Here is a 21557-nt window from a genome sequence, read left to right as displayed (position 1 = left end):
AGAAACTCACTCATTCTGATCTATGAAATAAGGCAGTCAAAAATATACATACAAAGCACCATCTTTAAAAGAGTTCTTTGCACTTGTGCACGTGTATGCAATACAGAAAGAGCACATTTGTGCAGGCAAAGAATGCCGTGGCCTCATTTGTTGAGAAACCTGTATTTGAGGGGATTTCAAATCCCTCATATTTTCCAGATGTTATTAAAATCAGATGTGCATTTAAAACATGTTCAAAGGTAAGCAAGAAAAATTGGATTTGGGTAAGTACCATTTTAATAAGCAACAGCAAAAAAGACCAGATGACAAACAGATAGCCTGCCTGCCTTTTGGGCCTACTTGAATTCGTATTAGAGATTACTGTGTACTACAAAAAGGCACAAGGGCTATTATGAAACCTGCAATGGAAAAGATGCAAATTTGATTTTTAATTGAAGGCATTCAGGGTCATTTTGTAGATTCAGTTGCATCACTATGCCCCTTGAACTATTGCACTAATTTATAACACGTTCAGGAGGGAAGAATGAAAGAATTAAAAAAGAAACCCCAAACAAACCCACAACCCAAACAAAACAAACAAAAATCCCACAAACACTAGATACAAAGAATTTTGGCTTCCTCATATTTTACTTAATTTTAAGGTTTCACTGAAAGGCAGTGTTTTCTACAATAAAAGCGTTCCATTGTAACTAGCAATGACTACTGTGCCTGGGGGAGGGGGGAAAAAACCCAAAACCCAAAATCCCATGCACCTTATCATGGAAAGAAGAAGCATCATCCCTGTTAACAGGGATTTACAGGGCTCTATTATGTAACATTACAGAAGACCACACTTTTGTCAGCCTTCAAGTGAATCTTAACAGTAAACTTAAAACAGTTTTGGATGTAATTTAAAAAAAAAAAATTATCAACTATCAACCATTTAATCTTCTAAAGCTCACACCAGATTTATCAGCATTGAGCAGGAATGTCAAGACTCAATATATCTCCTGAAAAAAGTGAAAAATAATCTTCATGACACATTACAAAGCCTCCCTCTCAATAGGCAAGAAAGGAAATGCTCTTATTCACAACCTTTCTGTTCACTAATTTAACTTTAGGTATTTATTGGAACAGTCTCTAATCTCAGTCCAACAATGAAAAGGATGGACTTACTTGAAGCTGAAACAAAACCTGCCCTCAAAACCCTTCTGTGTCAGATCTGCTTTTTGACTTACGTTTCTCTGTTGACCAGCTGGTTAACAGGGGTTAATAGTAACTCCCTACTTCAGAAGCATGGGGGATGCTGAGCTACTATAGTCATATATTATACTAGCAAGAACTGGCTAAAACAACTATAGTCATTTTAACAGAAGTCAGGTTTACTCACTGTAATTAGGTTCAAATGACAGCAACACAGTTTCTTTAAGAAAAAACTAAATACTGCTTCTTGTCAGACCCAGTTCTTCATCTCCCTTCACTTCTCTACAAAGATTCTTCCTTTGTTAAACTATTTTTCACTCCCAAGTCTCTCTCTCATCTTTTCCACTGGCCTTTAATTTTAGCTCTGCCCACTTCTATACTTCTTGACCGTGTACTCTGCTTCCTTTTGGCCTCTGTCATTCTGTTTGTCTATTCCAGATTTCATCTGGGTGCCTTCACTATTACAACAACCCCTTTCCTTTCAGCAGCTCCTTTGCCTGACCTGCCTATGACACTAACCCTGACTTTGAGCCTTTTAGGCAGTCCAGGTTTCAAATTTGTGTAGAAATTCTGAGCAAATGGTTCCTCTACAGGCAAAGTCAGGCAGACCAAGCCAGGGTGTACTCTAGTTGCTCAGGATAAGGAGCCAGTGTGCAGGTACAAGCAGCAAAATGTAAAATGCAAGCTTAAAAATTCCCTCTACTGTTCCTGACTCCCCCACGCCAGGCTCCATTTAAGTAAGCGTGTCTTAGCTTACATAGTTAAGTAGCGAAATTTTGCTTAGGTTCTTTGGCCTGCCTGTAAGATTTAAAGCGGCACGCTTGTAAGATTTACATTTTTTAAGTTGTATTAAGAAACTGTATTGTTCCAAAGTCACAAACAGTTTGTCATACTGTACAAACAAGCAATATTTCATAAGAGATTTAAAATAAGAATTAATTTTCCAAGGAAAAGACAGGGAATGAGAAAAGACAAAACATACCAAAAGAGAAAGGCAAAAATAAAAGCTGTAAGTTATACGGCAATTTCCAAAGTAGCCATAACAAATACAAAACTTCATTTTTATGAAAACTCAAAATACCTGGGCATTTGACACATCCCTCTAACTGAGCAAAAATGTCCACATCCAGCATTCTGAATAACAGAGCCAAGTATTTAAAACCCTGATACAGAAGTCTAAAAGATTTTGTTCTTCACTTTATCTGCTTCCTTATTCTGACTTGTTTCAAACAGAATTCCCACATTGTTTCTGGTGCCACTAACAGTTGTTCTGAACTGAAGTTAACTGGAAGTTACAGAAACAGCATTCCACAGCTAATTCTTACTGGAATTAAGAAAGATGAAAATACAGGTACCATTAAGGGTTTTAATTAAGTGTGAGAAGAGTTACTGTTGCCACAATTTCTCAATCCCATTATTTGAATATAAAAAGAAACAAAGTCGTCTTTGCAAGAAGCGCTGAAGGTCAAGAAATCAAGTCCAAGTATTTAACTGCTGGAGGAGAAAACTTTGAATATTTTCCAGTTATATTCCAGTATTACAAACATCAAGCAATTAAAAAAGTCTAATCAGATGCAAAAAACTCCACAACAATCAAAAAACCCCAACTCAGTAATCCTGTCACTACACTACCCATTGGGTCTTTGAAACAAAGTATCGATGCTGGCTTATTGAATGAAAGAAGTCTGATAGCTGTAATAGAAGAATGTTAAAGCTTTTATACAGTATTTCCAGCCAACTTAGGGTAACAACTTTCTCAAACTGGTATAAAAACACCCACCTGAATACTCATCCATCGACTTAGAAAAACTGCTCATGTTGACCACTTTTCTTTTTCAATTATGTTTGATTTTGAGCAAGTGGCAAGGTATTATCTATACTTTTTGCCTTCACAGATGACATCTTTTTAAACACCTAAGTTGCAGGGATAATTCGTGATTTATGGATAGCTAACACACCGCCATATTAGAATCAAAGTTGTAACTGAAATTGGAAGCAGAACTAGAAATAATTATGTGTTAAAAAGCCTATGTGTTCTTTCACTTTGGATTTAGGATAATCATGTTAACCTGTTCCACCTTCTGTTTTAAAGAAGACAGACATTAATTTTAATTGTGGCCGTTGCTAACTTGTAAGCTATACTTGGCTGAAAACAATATTATTTGTAATATACATTTGACTAGTATATGGCCAGGCACATTTGTAATGAGACACCTTGTTGATGTTTCTGAATACATGTTCCTTTTCATACATATGCAAACATGTTTCCCTTGCAAAACAGCACTGTATTGTGTATTAGGACACAAGATGGCGGCTATTTATTTCACAGTCTGGTGGAACTGAAACTCATGACAAGATATTAACCAAGTGCCATTTTCTTGAAGATTCCAACGGACCCACCAGTCCTAGGGAAGAGTATTTATTACGTCAATTTACTGCACATAAAAATGCAGACTACTGCCTGTTGTAAAATCCTTTATCTAGTTTATCTGCTAAGAAAGAAATGTACACACTTTAGTGCCCTCCTAATAAAGGAATGTATTGGGTGCCTGTGTTGTGCTGGCAGTGGGGAGTTGCAGGGGTGGCCTCTGTGAGGAGAGGCCAGGGCTGCCCCGTGCCGCACACAGCCGCTTGCAACTGGCTCCAATGGACTCACCACAGGGCACAGCTGGGCCTGTCAGCCAAGACGGTGGTGCGGAGCAGAGGTTCGCCTGCAGCCCTTGGAGGAGATCATGGGGAAGCAGGTTGTCCCCCTGCAGCCCATGGAGGATCACAGTGGGTCAGATATCCACGCTGCAGCCCATGGAAAGCCCATGCCGGAGTGAGCTCCTGGTAGGAGCTTTGTGTGACTTTGTTTCTCATCATCCTACTCTAGTTTTAATTGGCAATAAATGAAATTAATTTCCCCAAAGTCGAGTCTGTTTTGCCCGTCACAGTAATTGGTAAGTGATCTTCCTGTTTTTATCTCAATCCACAAGCTTTTCTGTCTTATTTTCTCCCCATCCTGTTGAAGAGGGGGAGTGAGAGAGCATCTGGCAGCCAGGCAAGGTTAACCAACCACAAGGAAAAAAGCACAAAAAATGAGATTGTAACAAGCCACTGTTCACAGAAGGCTTTCCCTGACAAGCTTCTTCCTTTTAGACGTTCCTACTGGGAATCCAGATGATCTCAAAAGATTTGGAAGAAATCCCAGAAGATTATTCTGTCTCAGCAAGTGTCTGCCAAAGGCTCCAACTGCTTCTACTTTCTATGAAAGGCAAAGGAACTATTTTGCAGCTTCAGTTCTCAGGCTACCATCCTCTGGAACCCTGTACTTCCTTAAAAATCCAGAACTGCCATTTCAGGATTTTTCTCAGCTTAGCCCTGGCCTAGTAATTTCCTCACCCAGAACCTTGCACAGAGTAAGCCACACTCTCTCAAAAAAATCACACATTACCCTGTTTTTCTTTTGTCCCACAGGGTTACAAGTCAAATTCCTTGTTAGCATGACAATGGATATTTTCCTTTCCACACAGTCTTTTATTCTGTAATGACCAAGCACTATAATTGCATGTACCAGAAACACGGTGTCCATAGAGCCATGTTCTTTCCCCTCCAGAATGAAGGATAGGTTTGTAATGGAAAGTAGTGCATCCATGCATCAAAATGGCTCAAAAGAAAAAGGAGTTTGACTACTTAAGAACATCAGTACAAAAGCAGAGAACCATCACGTTTTTCAGACTTGGTCTAGCTTGCTTACACTCTACTTCAAGTTTGCTCAGGGCCACCAGCATCTTTTTGCCTCCAACAAGTGATGCCCAGATTAAGCTATTAGTCCATAAAGGCTTGCATTTCTAATTCCAACGTATACAGCTTCTTTCTCTCCTTATACCTACAATGACTGGATTTTCAAATTAGCAAACAAACATCAAGTCATGTAGGAGAGAAACAGCCAGCAACTAGAAAAGTGTCTAATCTTTCCTTCAGCTTGTCACCACGTCTATCTTCCCCAGAATGGAAGCAGATGCAACACTATTGCAATAAAAATGCAACACTGTTAACGAAAAGATGTCAGAAACCTCACTTAAATCCTTTCATCCTTCCTGGTGAACTGCATTTTTGTTAATCTACCTGTCTTCCTGGCAATAACTTCTCCGAGTTTTTGCATTCGGATCCTACTTGCCATATTTTCTACCTTATTTACCCCCCATCTTTTCAAATTCAGTAATTTTTAAAAATTATTTATTCTTACCAGAGTCACTGACAGATTCATAACCCTTCCAAACTGATCAACATAGTAGACATTATCCTGGTACCAGGAATCAAGGTGAAGATAATTATACATGCCAAAAGCACGCATGTGGTCAAGCGTATATTGATCATCACGAAGTTTCACTTCTGCTACAGCTGGGGAAAAAAAAAAAGAAAAAAGACTATTTTAACAACTGTTTATTTATGATTTAATAATTTAAAGTTCAAACTAATAATTTAAAAAATTCTTTCATCCTTAGTCCATAGGTCTGGTTTATTTGAAGAAAAATACATTATGTATACACAGTTTAAAATTTCACCATAAACTTGGAAAGCAGGTCATCCACACTGAAGGCCACTGCAGTCATTCACTGTGATCATGTAACAACTATTACCATTTATAGTGGCCTGTTGTGGTGGGTTGACCCTGGCTGGACACCAGGTGCCCACCAAAGCTGCTCTATCACTCCCCTCCTCAGCCAGACAGGGGAGAGAAAATATAACGAAAGGCTCAGGGGTCGAGATAAGGACAGGTAGAGATCATTCACCAATTAGTGTCACAGGCAAAACAGACTCGACTTGGGGAAATCAGTTTAATTTATTGCCAATCAAAATCAGAGTAGGATAATGAGAACTAAAACCAAATCTTAAAACTCCTTCCCCTCACCCCTCCCTTCTTCCCGGGCTCAACTTCACTCCCAAATTCTCTACCTCCTCCCCCTCAGCGGCACAGGGGGATGGGGAATGGGGGTTGCGGTCAGTTCATTACACGCTGTCTCTGCTGCTCCTTCCTCCGCAGGCAGAGGACTCCTCACGCTCTTCCCCTGCTTCAGCATGGGGTCCCTCCCATGGGAGACAGTCCTCCACAAACTTCTCCAATGTGAGTCCTTCCCACAGGCTGCAGTTCTTCACAAACTGCTCCAGCGTGGGTTCCTTCTACAGGGTGCAGTCCTTCAGGAACAGACTGCTCCAGTGTGGGTCCCCTGCAGTGTCACAAGTCCTGCCAGCAAACCTTCTCCAGCGTGGGCTCCTCTCTCCACAGGGCCACAGGTCCTGCCAGGAGCCTGCTCCAGTGTGGGCTTCCCACGGGGTCACAGCCTCCTTCGGACATCCACCTGCTCCGGCGTGGGGTCCTCCATGGGCTGCAGGTGGATATCTGCTCCCCCGTGGACCTCCATGGGCTGCAGGGGGACAGCCTGCCTCACCATGGTCTTCACCACGGGCTGCAGGGGAATCTCTGCTCCGGCACCTGGAGCACCTCCTCCCCCTCCTTCTTCACTGACCTTGGTGTCTGCAGAGTTGTTTCTCTCACACCTTCTCACTCCTCTCTCTGCTGCTGTTGTTCTTGTGCTGCAATTTTTTCCCCTTCTTAAATATGTTATCCCAAAGGCGCTACCACCATTGCTGATGGGCTCGGCCTTGGTCAGCAGTGGGTCTGTCTTGGAGCTGGCTGGCATTGGCGCTATCGGACACAGGGGAAGCTTCTAGCAGCTTCTCACAGAAGCCACCCCTGTAGCCCCCTTGCTACCAAAACCTTGCCACGCAAACCCAATACACCAGTACTGTCTCTTCCCAACATGTGTTGAGATCCAATTTGTCAATAACCCTCACAAGATGAAACACACATGCAACAACTATGCAAAACCTACTTTTAAGTCTGCTTGGGAAGATCACAAATCATTCCTGGTATGTACATGGTATTACGGTAAGGGAAAAAAATTCTGCTCTATGGTAACTCCAAGAAAACAACAGCCAAAAGAAATATCCCGTCTAACTACATGGATTTCATAGTCTTAAATTCTGAACCAAGCTATCAACACTTGCAAGGCAAAAGATTAAAACAGTACAAAGCAGAATTAGTACATGGTCATTACGAAAGAAACTGTATTGCTAGCACTCCCACTGAGGTTGAAATCTTGAGAAATGTCCAAGATACCATCAAAATTTCAGACTAAGCTTTTTCTAACTGAAAGAGGCTGCAAAGAATGGCTGTTCACTATAATGGTACCTTCTTCAAGGCAAGAAGCATGCTACCTACAGTCATCCACTTGAGCAAGATTTTTCCAAATAGAAAACCTCTCCTCAACTATCAGTAATCGGAACTGGGATTATCTTTCTAAGACTAACCAAGTTTTCATTTCAACCAGCTGCAGCTCTTTCTTCCTATTCCATATCTATAGAGAGACCAAGCAGCTGTAGTCCCAACATCTCAAAATACAGAAAATCCTCAAGTTTTAACAAAGACATTAGCAGAGGTCTAGTTCATCCTTCTGCAAATAGTCTCAGACAGATTGGAACTCCAGTTCACTCTGCAGTACAGTCATCCCAGGATCCTTAGCTTCCCTGCAGGAAGTTTATCTCGAACTTCATACAACAAGCAAAATCCTTTAGAGAGTTATAAGTAAACTTTGTCAGCTCACGATGACTAGCCTTCAAACCCAGAGTATGGGGTAAGCACCTCAAGGCTAATCCTTCTCATACCAACAGTTATTTTAGTTCCTACTTTTTCAGCTTCCACTTTCTTCTCTTGTCTGTTCAGAAACAGAGCAAAGCTACTTCCAGTATTTCACTTCCATCCACCCCCCGTACAGTGACCATTCACAACTCTGTGCAGCAGTCCTCATTTTAGATTTCTTACACTCTTCTTTAGCACCTACTTAAAACCTACTGAAGAAGCAGTAGTTATTCTGCTCTCTCAGAACACCAATTACTGCAAACAGTAGTTCATTTTGCAGTGCAATCTGTGCCACTGCAATAGCTATCACAATACCATCAATCAGATAGTCACTAGATGGCTCAGAACTGACCCCATTAGAGATACTGGCTATTAACAGAAAAGCGGCTATAGGAAACTATGCAAGATTATACTGTCTGATTAATAAAAAATCCCGTCATACTATACAAAATGCTTGCAAAATGACAGTATAATTAGCAATTAGTCTCCTAATCACTGTTGATATTTGCAAACCAACAGCATTAATTCCACTCAGCTCAAATCATTATTCATATTCACCACACAGGAGGGATTTCCGTACCTTTGCAATTAATAAATGACTGTTTCCCAAGCCATGGCCCTTCAAAAAAAGCTAGAATATCAACAAAGGACTGAGAAGAAAATATACCTGTCATAATGGGAAAGACTGCTACCCATTCCAATTTCTACTTTAACTAATTAGAATATTTTACAGTAAATTACACTGTAAAAGAAATTAGAAGGATGTGTTGTGAAAATGCATTTTAAAGCTGTTTGTGCAATCAAGCTTTATCACAGAGGTATTTTTCCCAACACGACAAGAGATGATGTGAATATTCTGTAAACAATTAAAGACAAAACCAAATTTAATCCAGGATAATTATGCTCAGTGAAACCAAGTACATGTCATCTACTTACTGTATAGCTACATTAACTGATCTTCTGAAATTAGAATACACATGTGGAAGCATGTAAAGCTTTTTTAGCACAGAAAACCTAGAATTGTCTTATTTTGTAAAGCTTCCTTTCTCCACTTCTCCCTCCCTGCTCCCCTAGACATGTTGCTACTGTCAGAATTGTAACTAAAACACATACAAATAGTGAAAATAATCCAAACTAGATGCTTCCTAAAGCAAATGTATAACCTTTCAAGAAAATTATTGGAACAATATACTATTGATTAGCTGATTGTAAGGTGATAAGCTTTATAAAAGGTGGAAGAACACAAATAAATTCTCTGTCCTTGAGTTTTTCAGCCTGTAGTCCTGACAAGCCCTGAATAATAAGGGGTCAGGAATAGGAGATCCAAATCCCTTGCATAATTGCAATATGTAAGTAATTCTTCATAAACAGAAGTCAGCAACTATACAATTTGTAGGTGATTTTAAACCAGGAAATCAAACTAATGTGTACTGTCATGAATCACTTCAAATAAGGTTATCAACTGCTTGCAGAATGTATCCTGTACATATAGGTCTCTGCCAAGAAGAAGTAATTAGAGAAACTATTCCATCCTTGATTAATTGAAACCCATTCTGTGATCAAGTGAAATCTGTGCACAAATGCCATCTGCTCAGATAGTTTATAGGAGATTTTACACTAGGATGAAGTTCATTCCTTCCTTTCTACAGCCTTCCAGGTTCAAGTTTTCTTGATGGTCCTTGGAAAAATGAGAAGAATATCAACAGAGCTGAGTACAAAAAAAATGAAGGACAAAAGAGAGAAAAAATGAAGACTTTTAATAAAGTAAATTCAGAAAAAGAGAAGTTGATATAAAGGGAAAAGAAGAAATACTTCAATCAGATCATCACCTTATTCAGTCACATAGTTAGTTTTGTGGTTTTTTGTTTGGTTAGGATTTTTTGCTAATTTTTTGTTGTTTGGTTTGTGGGGTTTTTTTGTTTGTTTTGTTTGGGGTTTTTGTTTGGTTAAGAGTCAGACTAATTCACTAGATTCAACTTTTTGGGTTCAATTAACAAGCAGCAGTTAATGACAGCTATTCAACAGAATGATACATGGTCTCCTTCAAGTTTCTGATACATAAATCTGCACTACTAAAACCCAGGAACATTGATTCATACTCTGTCACACCAGAAAAGAGAGCAAGTATACAGAATGTATAAATTAAATCTCAGCTTTCAACATTATTTCCCAACAACCCTAGTTAGGTGGGATATTTCAGACTAGTACAAAGAAAATTATGCCACTTTTCTAGAATTGTATTTATCTCCAGCTCCATGCTTAAAAAAAGTAATTTGACTCAAAGTAGTTCAAAGATAATTAAGCAAAAATTTTCACTCACACCGCCTTTACTTAAAAGCAAAAGCACTAAATACAAAGTAACTCATAAGAATCAACAGAAGGAGTAAGACACCCCTAACCTAACTGGATCTTATTATAATTATTACTCTGCACTGCAAAAAAAAATCTCCTCTGAATAAAGAACACTACCAAGGGAGTTATACTTTAAATGAACAGTGAAGTCCTACATCTGCCATCAAACACTATAAAGCAGAACTGGGGGAAAAAAAAATGTGGAGGAAAAAAGGGTGAGAAATCCCCCCTTCCACATTTGTAGATGTTTTACTGAATACATCAAAACAACTTTACAATACTGGAAAATATGTAAAATAATTATATCAACATATAATTTTGGGGCATCGAATGTTATACGCTTGTATGTCATACTTTGTTTTGCAATGCCACCCAGTGGAAGCAATTCAGTATTTCATATACACTTACCTACTAGTGGAAGAGATTACATTAATTTATTTTCTAGTATCAGCATTCAAAGATCCTTCTAACCCTGCATTAATTCTTTTTCTTTTAATATTAACAAACATGTTTTTATTGTTAATGGCAGCATTATCTCATTGCTGTCGTTGAGTAAAAGTACAAGACTCATTTATTCTACTGTGGTAAGTACCTTAATAGACTAAACACAAAAATTTACTGTTTAATAAACACATAGCTTGCTGAAAACAAGCACGGGCTGACAGATACCATGTAATGAAGTATTTTTGTCTAATCAAATTACTTACACAGGTGTGAAAAGTAAATGGGATCTACCACGCACTAAATTGAACAAATAAATTGAAGAAGATCCAAAAAGCAGCAAGGCATTTCTGAAAGTATCACTACAGCAATGTGCTGATTTATAACTTGTGCCAGCTGCAAGAACCATTTTCTTTAACAACAGTTCCAAGGCAGAACTTGCCTCTACATTACCTTTTTCTTTCTCAAGAAATTAAAAGTACAACACAAGAACAGATACACATGTGCCTGACACCTAAACCCAGATTTATGAACTAGAGCTGTACATGTCTGAAAAAGCTGTGGCTCACAGTTACTTAGTATTTCCCATATATTGCTTTAAAGACTTTTTTCTATATTTAATCTTTCAGATGGAAATGGAAAATGCAAATGGAAATCTCTATAACTGTTTGAAACATATCAGTGCCTTTGGCTCCATAAAAAGACACAAATGCATATTTTCCATGTAGCATTACTAACAGGCAACTACCTTCCACTAAAGTACAGTGAATGGGCAACTACTTTTCACTGAAGTACAGACCTTCTAGTCCAAACAGGCTGCAAATAGGGCAGTCATTTATTAACACCGTTTTTTCAAAAAAAGTGATAAAAAACCATAAATGCACGTGATCAAAGGAATGCATTCTCTGCATATTCTCCTGGCTTGCAACAGAAGCTCCATGTTTGAGTGAATGTTTACTATGTCTTTCAGTTGTTATTGTATCAGAAAGCATACACTACATCGTATGTATAATGGTTCTGGCAAATAGACAAGACGGAGAGGAAAGGCATGAGGGATATCCACATTTGAATAAATTCTAAGCCTCTGGAAAAAAAAAAAAAAAGGAATCAAGTTACATCTGACCAGTGGAAGTCAAGAGCAAGGTTCTCATTCCTTTAAAAATGTCGTACGTCTTAGACATGCTCCTTGTTGGAGACAAGGATCTGCCCCACAATCACTGCTTTAGGCTCTGCTGAGATCAGATCAGGCCAGGAGGTGACAGTAAACGAGATGCTCTTTCCTCCCTCCCAAAGGTTCAGTGATCTAAAAGAACGGCATTACAAAGCTCGATGCAAAGGAAGCGTTTGAAAATAAGTTATGGAAATAAACTAAGGTAAATAAGGAGACAAACAGACAAAAGTTAGGATGAAGAGTTGGGAATTAAAGGTGTAATAGTGTGGGACTCGCTACTAGTTGAAACATGTTACCAGGATGAGAGATGAGAAAAGAGAAATGACAGTGAACGTTTAGATTAACTAGGACAGAATGGGTAGGAGTAAGGAAGAAATAAAAGAACATGCAGATCAGAGTACTTAAAAGGGAACATAAGATATCAGAATTTCACCATTCTTCTTCAGTGTGACCATATATTTAAGAAATTCACTAGAAAATTCCCCTCTACCACAGATCTAATAAATAAATAAATGTTTTAAATTTCTTTCTGCTTCAGCTGCACATGTGACCACAGCAAATTTTTGGCAACCACAGTTTGACAGTTAAAGGCAAATTAGAACTGAATACTAAGTTTTACACAATGGCCAGAAAATGAAGCTCATTGTAGTCCACATGAGCATGACAAACACCACAAGTTGCACCACAATACCATGTGCTGCTATCCACCTGCTCCAGTAGTAGAAGCCTGTATCAATTCCATGTGTTAATTTTTTTTGGTCATTTTATTTTATAGCTAGCAGTGAAATACATAAAAATGGATAAATATAAAAACATAGATGAAAATATTGACAAAGAAGATTAATACTCTAATGCTTAATACACAAGTTTGTAATAACACTGCATAAATACTTCAACTACAGCCGAGTTAACTTAGTTCTACTTAAGAACGAGTACCCATTTCTATTTATTGTCATGTATTCCAAGTACTCTAAACCTCACATGTTCATCTTACTGCCATGAAATTTGGGATACCACACAGGCAGAACTCCAAATCCTAGCTCATTTGAGACAAGCACTCCTGAAATAGTTTCCTGGAAAATGAACAAAAAATTCAACAGCCTTTTTACATTTATCTTCCAGATTCTACTACCACGTTTTTGCACACAGTTGTGAATAAAATCAGAAATTAGTCATGCTGACAGTGTTCCTAAACATTTGACTTTTTTTTTTCAGCTATTGTACTTTATTCACTCCCACTTCGAGGAAATAAAATCAAACTCTTCACTCAGTGACAAATATTAATTTAATAACCCACAAACTACCAAGTTCTTCATCACGCTTCTGAGACTGTTAATCTGTTCACAAATGTGCTGGAAAGCAGAAGTCCTTGGCCTTCTCACACAGTATTAATTTCTTCTCCCATGCAGTAATTTGAAAAAGCCATGGCCTACACACCATCCATGGTCTCTACAACTCAACCCATTATTCCTGCGCAACATAGAAGTCAAGTTATGGAAGGATGCCCTCAGTCTAACACATATGTAGACCACTGACACCAGGAAATACGAAGTTCAGGTACAGAACATCTCTGTACTTTGAGGGAACTGCCTTGAAGTGAGCAGAAGAAAACCAGCAAGGAGAGAGAGCCAGCTGTATTGCCTAAGAGCAGGCTGAAATATGGACAAACAAAACATCTAGAAGACAGATATAGGGCCTGGTTTGGTTTATATTTATGTTACTAATTTTGAAAAACAACAACAATAAAAAAGCTTTCCACTCTCCAGTGGACCAATATCTACATATATACACATACACACACACAGAGAACAGAACAAGTGAGTTGGTATTAATGATTTAGTAGAACAGCTGAATTAGTTAGACTGAAATGAGTCAGGGTCTTTGTGCTGTGGGAAGTGGAGAAAGAAAAGAACACAGGCACACATACCAATCTTCTATCACATAGGTTACTATAACTATTATGTAAAAACATCTGAACGGACAAGAACTGACTAGATCCAGCTCCCCATTAGCAACTCCATCATTCAAATATTGTAATAATAATCTGTAATCCTCATCTATTTAGAATAGGTGCACAATTGACTATTCAAGAACAACATAGCTTGTTTGACCATAGGCAGAACATCAAATAAAGGACAAACTAAGAGACTGTACCTACGCCACGCTAACTGTTGCCATCTTTGACACAGCTGTAGTATGCTCCTAAGACACATACACTCGCTCACATTTGGACTGTCTTTTGAAAGGTGACACCTAAATCATCCTTACACTAAAAATGTCAAAATACATAACAAAAATGCTACTCTTATTAAATTTTCCAGATATCGCATACAGTATCACTTCAATCTCATTCACTCGTCCTTCAATACACCATTCGCATAGAGCTTCCATCTTACTGCTGACAATTCACCATGGCAAACATACTTTTCTGACCCAGTACTAATACAATGTATTCAACACAAAACTAAAGTAACACATAACGGATAACTTTGTAGACAGGTATATTGTTCAGTAAGTATATAGAGGTAGAGATCAGTCCACTCAAATTGTATATTACTGTCCCAGCTTTATAAAAAAAGGAAGCTAATTCATCCACCTTCCAAAAGATGTAAATTTCACAAATCAATAAAGGTAGAATGCTGAGAGATCTCAGGGGGCATGGCTAAGGTTGTAGGCACATACCCAGCATGATTTTGTGCTAATGTTCTTCCCAGTGAATCAGCCCATTAATGGACCAGTACCTCAAATGTTAATAATGCTTAGCGGACAAAGCAGAGCATGGAATGCATAGCCCGAAGATCCACTTCTGAACTGTGGGCAGAGTAAGAAACAAAAATAGCTAATTTGCTGAAGTCTGTAGAAGACACTAATTCCATATATATTTCTCTAAATCGCATGTACTCCATCACGCTCACATGTACACTACCACTTTGAACTACCTCAGCTGGCCATCTGGCCTTACCACATCTGCACAAGCCAAGACCAGGTTTAGCACACAGATTTTCTTGCCCATTTAGAAACTAAGTTCAACCTCACAGGGGCAGACAGTTGTAAGGCAATGATTTGAGAACAGTCAGAGACCTTGGTCCACCATGAAGCCACATGAGGCTGGTGGGGAAGGCGACCAGTGACAACATTGCAGCCAATTATAACGAGAAATATCGAGACGAAACGCTAGGTCTCTTGAACGCCCGCCGTTCCCGGCGGAGGACAGGTGCGCAGGCCTCCCGGTAAGGCGGCCCGGGCTTTCCCCAGCTCAGGGCACGCTTGCACCGAGGGCCGCTGGGCCGGGCCGGGCCGTGGAGCACCGCAAGAGGACGGAGGGAAACGCGGACGGATTCGGTACCCTCCCCCGCAGCCCAAGGGGCCGGCCGGGCCGCAGGGCGAAGGGGAGGCCCGGCCGGCTCACCCCTCCGCGCCGCGCACGCCGCCGGACCCACCGCCGCTCCTCACCCGCGTCGAGACCCAGCTGGTAGCAGGCCAGCGGCTCCAGGGACAGCTTGTAGCCCTCGAACTTGGGGTCCAAGAGCAGGCGCTTGGCCCGCAGGGAGCAGTGGGCGGCGCCCGCCATGCCGCGGCGCCGGGGAAAACTTCGGGAAGAGGCGGCCGCCCGGCAGCCCCTCAGGCGACGCGCGGGAGCCGCCGCGGAGCACCACGGGAACGGCCGCGCTGGCGCCCGGCAGCGGCGGGGCACGCTGGGAGCGGTAGTCCAGGCCCGAACGCGGCCGTGAGCCCTGGGGCACGCCGGGAGTTGTAGGCGCCGAGCCGGCGGCACCTTGGCGGACTACGTTTCCCGGCGGCGCCCGCGCGCGAGGGGACAGCGGGGCAGGCGGCGGGTTGTGCGTCCGGGAGGCGGCTCCGCCTCCTGCCGCCGGGGACTGGCGGCGCCGCGGCGGGGTGAGGCGGGGGTGCTCCGGGCCGGGGCATGCCGGCGCCTTAAACAGCGCCCGCTTCCTCGCTCCGGCCGCGGCGGGGGAGCCGCTGGGTGGGCCGGGCGGGTGAGGCGCCAGGCGGGAGGGCCGGGCTGCGGGGTAGGCCGCGCCCGGCGAGGGTGGGCCGCGCCCGCGCTAAGCGGCCCGGTGCCCGGCCGGTCCCCCCGGCGCTAGGGCAGGCGGGTGAATGCCGTTGCGGTGCTGCTGTGTGCGTGCTCGTCCCCTGAGCTGGTCACCTGCTGGTGCTCCGGTGGTTAGCTGCGGGGATGTGTAAATGGACATGTAATTCTGTGCAAGTGGCTTTTCTTTTTGTTGTGTTGGTGACGCCAATGCTTGTCAAAACTCTCTTCTGCTCTGTGTAGGTTTGTGAAAAACCTAGATTTCCAAAATGAATAAAGATGCCCAGATGAGAGCAACCATTAACCAAAAGCTAATAGAAACAGGAGAGCGAAAACGGTAAGTAGGCTTCCTACTCCAGGCCAGTAAGAGGCTTTAAATATTATCAAACATGAACTATACCTAGAAGTAAAGATTAAATAAACTTAACTCTGAATTCTTCAAATGCCTGCATGTGAAAGTCTTATGTATTATGTAAAGCTATATTAAAAAAAAAAAAACACACAACAACTTATTTTTGCCTTTTGAACAGTTTTGGTTAGTTTTACACTTGGAAACAAGCTGGGAAGATAAAGGATGAGGTCATTGGCTTATGGGGTCGTTGGCTTATGAACTCTAAAGCTTTTTCTTATTCTGGTATTTTGTGTTGGAAAGCTCTTGGTTCATATAAGAACCACCATTAAATGCAATTTGTTGCAGTTAAATCTTGTTATTTCCTGACAAAGAGAATGAGACAAAACTTTCCTTTTTGCTTTTAAGTTTTTCTTGTGTTCCTTTCTCTTCTCTTGTTAGGGAAAGAAATATACAGTGGAACACATAAAACAGCACTTGTGCAAGTCATTGTAGAGATCCCAATAAAGGCAAACAAGTAAATTACGCAATGTAGTGTGGCAGCTAGTTTTTGGCCTTTTGTTGTCTCTTCTATTTGCGTTGTATTTACATATCACTAGTGTGCTTATGACATTTCCCTCCTCATCGTTTCACTATATTCGTAACACCATGCACCAAAAGCTCTATTTCCTTCATTTTTTTAAGGCCCGTATGAGAAGGAGTCTTCCTCCTAGGTCATCACATAGCCCTGTACCTAGTGTAACCTTTTGCAGACTGACATGGTGTCTACGCTCTGCTTCTTTCCTGGTTGTGACCATCCCCTTGGCGATTGCACAGAGCTTCAGCAGAACAAGTAGTTTCTTGAAATGGTATTGGGACCTATTTTATTCTAATTTAAGAAGAGTTTTGACAGGATGTCAAAAGCTGTATTATAAACAAGCTTTATCAGAGCTGTACTATGATCAGAGACAGAGCATTCAGATTTATTGAATTAAGAAATATCCAGAAGCAGTGAATTTCACCTGTATTGTTACTCTGCTTTTTGTCTTCAGTTCATCTGCCCTCTGCGCAATTCACTGAGTAAAAAGGATTAGACCTACACAGTTCAGCCTCTTGCTGCAATCCTTTCATTCATAAAACCAGAATTTTGCTAGAGTTATTTAGGATGGTACAAGATAAGTAGGCTTGCTAGCTGATGGAATAAAGGATAAAGATATTAAAGCTTATTTTGTCATACCTAGCTTTCAGTATTCTCTTTTGATATATGGAGTAGATGTATCATTGCGGCAGATTGTTGTGTGTCTTCTCCATTTAATGCCTGAATCCTTGTTGCTTATGCTTGTAATTGCTAACCACGCTTAGGAAAATAAGATACACGATCCCTTCGTCTTCACCCAACACGAGGTAAAGTGTAACTGGGGAGAGAAGCCTGCAGTTGAAGACAGTAGTACAGAATTCTCCTTTCAGAAAGGAAGGGGGAAGGTTTTATTTATTTTGAAGGCCTGGTTTCAGGTGAAATATTCTAACTTTGAAAGTTAGCATACATTTGCTAACAGAGTAGCCTCAGGCAGTTCAAGTGATTCAAGGGCTTCTACCTCTTTTCTGTGGCTGCAGCATCAACGCTGTCTGAAGAAATACTGTGAATTAGCTTCTGAGCTGCTAACTCCTCATAGTCCAGCATGGTAAACTGAAACTGGTACTCATTCAGGTTAGGATTCACATGCTGTTCAACCATTTCTGCTGCTGGTCTGGGAGTTCTGCTCTGAGTAGTAATTGTAGGCTTAGCTTTCACACTGAAGCATATTTAAGGTGTCAGGAATGTTTGCTGTTCCTAACAAGTTTGTGTATTGTCTTAACAGCCTTAAAGAGTTGCTGAGAGCCAAATTAATTGAATGCGGCTGGAAGGATCAGTTGAAGGCACATTGCAAAGGTAACAGTGCTCAAATAACTAATATCCTTTGTAATCAACTGAGGTTCTGGCCAAATAAAAGTCCCAGATGAAGGCTTTACTGCCTAACAGTCAATTTAAATGAGACTTGGGCAAGAGGAAAATATCCCTGGCAACTGGGTTTGCATGCAAGAAAGCATCTTGCCATGTTGGGGAAAAAAAATCTTGAAACTTCTTCTCTGATCTGAACCTTATTAAGCTTCTGAGAAAAGTATTGGAATTGATTCCCTAAATACTCATGATGATACAGCTTTTTGTTTTGAGAGAGATGACTTCCTTACCACAGGAGATTAAAAACCAAGATGAAGGAAAATGGAGCAAATACAGTGGTACGCAACTTAGAAACTTAAGAGAACTTTGTTGTCCCCATATGGGAGAGAAAGAAGTGCATTTGTACTCTTTCTGAATACAATTCTTGAAAATAAGATCATGCACTTAGATGAGAGAAAACAAGCAGATGAACCTCTGAGGACACAAATCTTTAGTTTTGAGTTAAGTATTTAGCATTACTACAATTTACTGACTTGTAAATTGTATGAAACTCTTATAAATAGTATTTAAGCATCCAGGAACATTACAGCATGATGAAATTTCCTTAAAGCAAATAACAAATCCCTTGAGGTTTTGCTTTAATTCTGATTTGATCTATCGTGCCCGGCAACTCAATATTCCATTACAAAGTTTTTCTTTTTGTAGGGCTGAGTGTGTTAAATTGTTTTCGTAGGTGGATTTGCAGAGAAGGCTGAAATGATTCGTGCTTGCAGTTGTCTGCCTGGTGGCACTGCCAGAGATTACCCATTTCAATAGTACAGATAGCGAAAGGGATGTTTGTCTGCCTTCTCAACTATACGCTTTATACTCTGCTATAGTAAGGTTATGTAAAATTATTTGGTTTACATTAGTACTTTGAACTGTAACTGTAGCTGCTGAGAATGCAAATATAAGTTCATTTGTCCCTGTTAAGGGCCTAATAACCTCCAAAAGAAAGGACAGAGAGGAATTTTGGGGGTTTGGGGTTTTTTTTTGTTGTTGTTGGTTTTGTGTTTTGTTGGGGTGGGGTGGCTTGTTGGTTTTTTTAGTAGCTTGTTCTAGAGCTTCTTGCCATTGTGGATTAGGGCCAATAACTGAGCGATCCAGGATTAATTTCTACAGGAAATTCAGCCAAGAAAAACAGTTTACAAATAATTCATGTGATGTCAGTTCAGAAAACATATTTAGTGTCTTGGGGACAATCAATCCTATGTACAGATCTACAGTTAAAAACATTCATGTTTAGACAAAATAGTTTAGGTTTATGCTACTGAATTGAGGTTTCTTCTCAGCATTGACTTCTGCCTTTTTCAGTAGTCTTCAAGGCATGATAAGTAGACAATTGTTTAAATAGTGGTATGTATTAATCATACAGTATATCTTATCATAACTTTTATTTTGCTGTAGATGTATACCTTTCCTTCAGATACACTTTTTTACTTTGCTGAAATATATAGAGAGATGTTGTTTAAACCAGTTAGGAAGAGTAGTAAGTATTTACTGTCCCTGTGCTGTGCCTTGTTGTATGTTCCAAAGTCTTTTTCCAACTGCATCTCTTTCTCACTATTATGTAAATAATGTGTTTGAAGAGATAAGCGGACCAACTTGTGAACTGCTACAACACTCCAGTAATATGCACATCTGGTAGTGCTCAGATAAGCTTAAACTTTGTAACATTTGATTTTAAAATATGAGCTGATCAAGATGCACCAGTAGTGACAAGTTCCCATCCTTAAACCTATGGTATGAATGAGAGGCTAAATCCACTGTACAATGCAGTAGGTACTGAGTTAATAACCTACATTTAGGTCACATGCTACTTCATATTCTCTGATGACCTATGCATGCAGGTTTTGTCTCTTAATCATTGGCACAGGTTTTGTCTTCTAATGAATGGATTAAAAGACTTAAAATATCGCTCTTGGTCTTCCCCAGATGTCATTAAAGAAAAAGGATTAGAGCATGTTACTGTTGATGATTTGGTGGCAGAAATCACTCCCAAAGGCAGAGGTAAGAAAATGCAAACATGGATGTGGTAGTACATCGATAAACTTACCTACCTGTATTTCATTAATATTTTGAAAGCAACATTATGAACTTGCCTGTGTTGCATTCAAGGAAGAATGTTAATAGCTTGATATTAACTACAAATAAAACGTGAATTTGTATTATGTAACAGCCATTCAAAATCTGTAATGAGCTGTGTGTGTAGACTACTTTTGCAGGTTACCTTATTTATTCATGAGTCTGTATTCATCTTTATAATTGACTTAATGGTCCCAAGAAAACTTGAGGTATGCAGCAGAGATGTTTTAAAATTCCAATTCTTTTTAAGATGGAAAATCTGAACTAACAGTACTAGTGTAATGGGAAGAGGAAAGCATACAAATACAGAAAAATGGAATCTCTTAAGGAAATACTGCAGTCTTTATATAGTTCTTCTTGGACTCTCTAATAGGCTTTGGTGTTAGTGGGAGAAACTTCATTAAGTTTTAAATAAAAATAGGCCTTCAAAATAACTTGCTGAAGACCCTTACCCTGAGGTCATGGCTGAGATTTTTTTTTTTGGTCTTAGATTTGTGAAGAAAAAGGTAGAATAATCAAACTAGTTTCTGGTGATTATATCATGTTTAGTGTTGAATAATCCTTTCCCTCAAACTTTCCAATTTTCTTGACTGTGGCTAGGCAAAAAACTACCAATAACAACAGTGTTCTCAATAGACTTCAATTTTAGCCTGTTTTAAATGGGAAAAATACTGATGTGCTATATGAAAATCAAGTAGCTTCAGTTACTTTAGGTACTAACAGAATTGCAAGAACAAACAAAGAATAGAAGTAGCTGTTGTAAGAGGTTGGTATTAGCGTATTTTCCATTTTGTTTTTTTTACTTCTTGCTTTCTTATTTGTGTTTCAGCCTTGGTACCAGACAGTGTAAAGAAAGAACTCTTGCAAAGAATAAGAACCTTCCTTGCCCAGCATGCCAGTCTTTAACTTTGACATTCGTCTGGGATACAGTGTTTCTGTTTCTGTATTATGTCAATCATGTCAGGATTGGAATGCAGTTTACATACTTAAGGATGGAAAATCATTATTTTTTTTTTTTGTACAATGAGTTGAAGTTTCTTTGCACTGCATCGATTTCTTAAACTTGGTGTTATTTTAATAAAAAATTTTGTGGACTTGTGGTTCTAAGGCTCTTCTCTCTATCAGCGCACTGTAATGTGTCACCTATTCCAGTTTTTAATAATCCGTAATTTTATACGGTTGTGCAAACTTGCTCAGATTTTCAAAAAAAGAGGCGTGATTAACAAGTATGTTAACTAGAAATGCAGAAAGGGGGAAAAAGGTCTGTGGAAAAAGGGATATGAC

The 21557-nt window shown here is 40.0% G+C and overlaps 2 protein-coding genes across 5 annotated transcripts in view; one reads left to right on the top strand and one right to left on the bottom strand.

Moving 5' to 3' along the window:
* The window catches only part of NUDCD1 (NudC domain containing 1), a 51659-nt gene extending 36257 nt beyond the window's left edge, over positions 1 to 15402 (bottom strand). For 2 of the 3 annotated variants that reach the window (XM_050892021.1, XM_050892018.1), the window contains exons 1-2: positions 15285 to 15402; positions 5414 to 5568 (exon numbers count right to left, since the gene is read on the bottom strand). In XM_050892021.1, the coding sequence (XP_050747978.1) occupies positions 5414 to 5568; positions 15285 to 15402 (273 nt within the window). Of the gene's footprint in view, positions 1 to 5413; positions 5569 to 6123; positions 6169 to 15284 lie in introns of those variants that run through there. The other variant, XM_050892022.1, reaches the window with a different exon arrangement.
* A 310-nt stretch (positions 15403 to 15712) lies between these two features.
* ENY2 (ENY2 transcription and export complex 2 subunit) lies at positions 15713 to 21367 on the top strand. Of its 2 annotated transcripts, XM_050891383.1 has the most exons (5): positions 15713 to 15728; positions 16126 to 16219; positions 18070 to 18140; positions 20124 to 20198; positions 21103 to 21367. In XM_050891383.1, the coding sequence occupies exons 2-5, from the start codon at positions 16152 to 16154 to the stop codon at positions 21177 to 21179; spliced, it is 291 nt and encodes a 96-aa protein (XP_050747340.1). In that variant the 5' UTR covers positions 15713 to 15728; positions 16126 to 16151; the 3' UTR covers positions 21180 to 21367. The 2 variants fall into 2 exon arrangements, with proteins under 2 accessions (XP_050747340.1, XP_050747339.1); XM_050891382.1 differs by lacking the exon at positions 15713 to 15728 and having other exon boundaries at positions 15981 to 16219.
* The last annotated feature ends 190 nt before the right edge of the window (positions 21368 to 21557 follow it).

Source organism: Gymnogyps californianus, chromosome 2 (assembly GCF_018139145.2).
Source record: "Gymnogyps californianus isolate 813 chromosome 2, ASM1813914v2, whole genome shotgun sequence".
Lineage (NCBI taxonomy): Eukaryota > Metazoa > Chordata > Aves > Accipitriformes > Cathartidae > Gymnogyps > Gymnogyps californianus.
Note: the sequence above shows the minus strand (reverse complement) of the source record. Positions and strands in the feature narration are given on the sequence as shown.